The 2,398-nt window shown below is 37.8% G+C and overlaps 1 protein-coding gene across 1 annotated transcript; it reads left to right on the plus strand.

The window, feature by feature from the left end:
- Positions 1-1,192: 1,192 nt before the first annotated feature.
- Positions 1,193-2,234, plus strand: LOC306898517 (gamma-crystallin M2-like). Its single transcript, XM_079464051.1, has 3 exons — positions 1,193-1,291; positions 1,373-1,615; positions 1,794-2,234. The coding sequence occupies exons 1-3, from the start codon at positions 1,286-1,288 to the stop codon at positions 2,064-2,066; spliced, it is 522 nt and encodes a 173-aa protein (XP_079320177.1). The 5' UTR covers positions 1,193-1,285; the 3' UTR covers positions 2,067-2,234.
- The last annotated feature ends 164 nt before the right edge of the window (positions 2,235-2,398 follow it).

A 2,398-nucleotide genomic window follows, 5' to 3' on the forward strand; every position in this document is an offset into this window, starting at 1 on the left:
GCACCCGTTACACTGATACCACTCCAGAAAGTAAAGTGTCACCTATAATTGAGGCAACTCTCTGCTCAAAGGGTGTTAGTTCATCAACCCCTTTACCACTGCCTGTTCTGCCCACACTTTGACGGTGCGCAGCAGTTCTCCGTTTAACGTCCACCTTAATATCAGACCATTTCTTTTTAAGGTCATTTACAGTGCGACTTTCAGATCCCACCGCATTGACGGCTCCAGCCAAACTCTCCCACTCATATTTTTTCCTTTTGTTAGTAATTCTGGAGGACAAAGTTACAAATAAAATATTTTTTCTGGTTTCTACCTCCGATAGTAGCACCTCCAATTCACTTTCCGTAAAGTTTCGTTTCTTGCCGCTTGCTTTAGCCATTTTCTTACTGCTATCTTTTGCCAAAGTGGACTTATTACCATATTTAAATTGATTTAATTAGGGGAGGAGACGCGGTGGGGCGTTGTGCTCATGCATGTGCGCTCAATTCTACGTTAATTGGGATGTACAAAGAGAATATGCGTGGGATCCTTCGTAAAAATCTTTCGTTTTTTTTGTGCGTACGCACATTTACAGCTTTGTCCGTACGCAATGCTATAGTATGAATTCAACGCAAGTCTTTGTACATAAGGCCCCAGATCAGTAGAAATCTTTTCTGGCATTGTTAAGTTTAGAACTGACTGACTTTTTAATTCTTTAAGATGTTTTCCCAATTATCTCTCCACACACTAACAACAAATTCTCACTTACAGTGTAGAAAAACAATATAAAGCAACAGATAATTAGGCCTACATTAAAGAAAATGTTGGTCATACTATTTAAGTCAATGATGTTGTAAACTCTGTCATTAAGATATTTGATAGTAGTTTGTCACATTTGAGTCAGTTATCATTGAATAAATTGTTAGATTTATTTAGTTATTTTTTCTGGAAAGACCACTGTATTTGGCTAATGTTTAACCTTTGTTACAGTGGGAAAAGTAAAATCTTTTTAGACATTTGTACATGTAATTGTCACCAATACTGAATACTGCCACTTTAAAATACATAAACCTGTGAAGTCTTGTAAACCCTGCACATGTGCAAACTAGGACCAGCAGTACAAACCAAGCTTTGCCTACAATGGCCTTTATTTTAACTTGCACTGTCAGGAACTGACTAACAATAGAGGCTATATAGTATTTAGTCTTGGTCTAGTATAAAGGTACGTGTGACAGCGGCTAGTCAACAACCAGAATCAGCTTCAGCTTCTCCTTTGTGGACCTACTGAAGATAAACCAACACAAACATGAAGGTAAACTTTATTCCCCACGATTTCACACAAATTACTTTGATTTGGTCTATTTCCCTTAAAATCACTAACTCTGTATTTCAGGTCACTTTCTATGAGGAGAGGAACTTCCAGGGTCGCTCTTATGAGTGTATGGGTGATTTTTCTGACATGTCCTCCTACCTGAACCGCTGTCACTCCTGTAGAGTGGAGAACGGATGCTGGATGATGTATGATAACCCCAACTACATGGGAAACCAGTATTTCTTTAGGAGAGGCGAGTACGCTGACTACATGTCTATGTTTGGAATGAGTAACTGCATCAGATCCTGTCGTATGATCCCCATGGTGAGAACAGTGAACATTCTGTTACATTTGTAAAAAATTCACTTTAGGCTATGTTCTTACATTTTCAATTTAGAATTTGGAAACTAAATGTAGTTATTGGGTGTTAATGTAGGTATAGGGGAGAGGCAGTAATTGATCTAGATTCACATCCACAAACATAATTCACTTCTCTTTACAGTACAAGGGATCCTACAGAATGAGGATCTATGAGAGGGAGAACTTTGGAGGTCAGATGCATGAGATGATGGACGACTGTGACTCGTGCATGGACCGCTACCGCATGTCTCACTGCCAGTCCTGTCATGTGATGGATGGTCACTGGCTCATGTATGAGCAGCCCCACTACAGAGGCAGAATGTGGTGGTTCAGACCTGGAGAGTACAGGAATTTCAGCAATATGGGTGGCATGAAATTCATGAGCATGAGGCGTATCATGGATTCCTGGTATTAGTGTTCTAATTTTTCAATAAAATAATTTATTTTTAACAACAAACATGTTTTGATAATTAATACCAATTGTGTACGCATAATCCAACACAGATGCTATAAAAATCCCCTCACATAAATCAGAGAGATTTGAAAATGATTGCAAAACTATAAAAACAATCATAATTTTACGAATAAAATTAAAAAAATCAACAATTGTCATAAGGGTCAATTCTTCTTTTTTTTTTTTCGAGGTACAACTATTTGAAAATCTGGAATCTGTGGGTGTAAAAAAAAATTATGTTGTAATGATGTTGTGAAGACCCAAAAGTGGAAATTCTAAGCTTTACATGGATA

This window comes from Barbatula barbatula, assembly GCF_947034865.1.
Source record: "Barbatula barbatula genome assembly, chromosome: 9".
Taxonomy (NCBI): Eukaryota; Metazoa; Chordata; class Actinopteri; order Cypriniformes; family Nemacheilidae; genus Barbatula; species Barbatula barbatula.

What these genes read in the sequence shown, in the direction of transcription:
- LOC306898517 (XM_079464051.1), top strand. An exon ending in CCTGTCGTATGATCCCCATG is followed by an intron (nt 1,616 to 1,793) that starts GTGAGAACAGTG and finishes TTCTCTTTACAG; the next exon opens with TACAAGGGATCCTACAGAAT.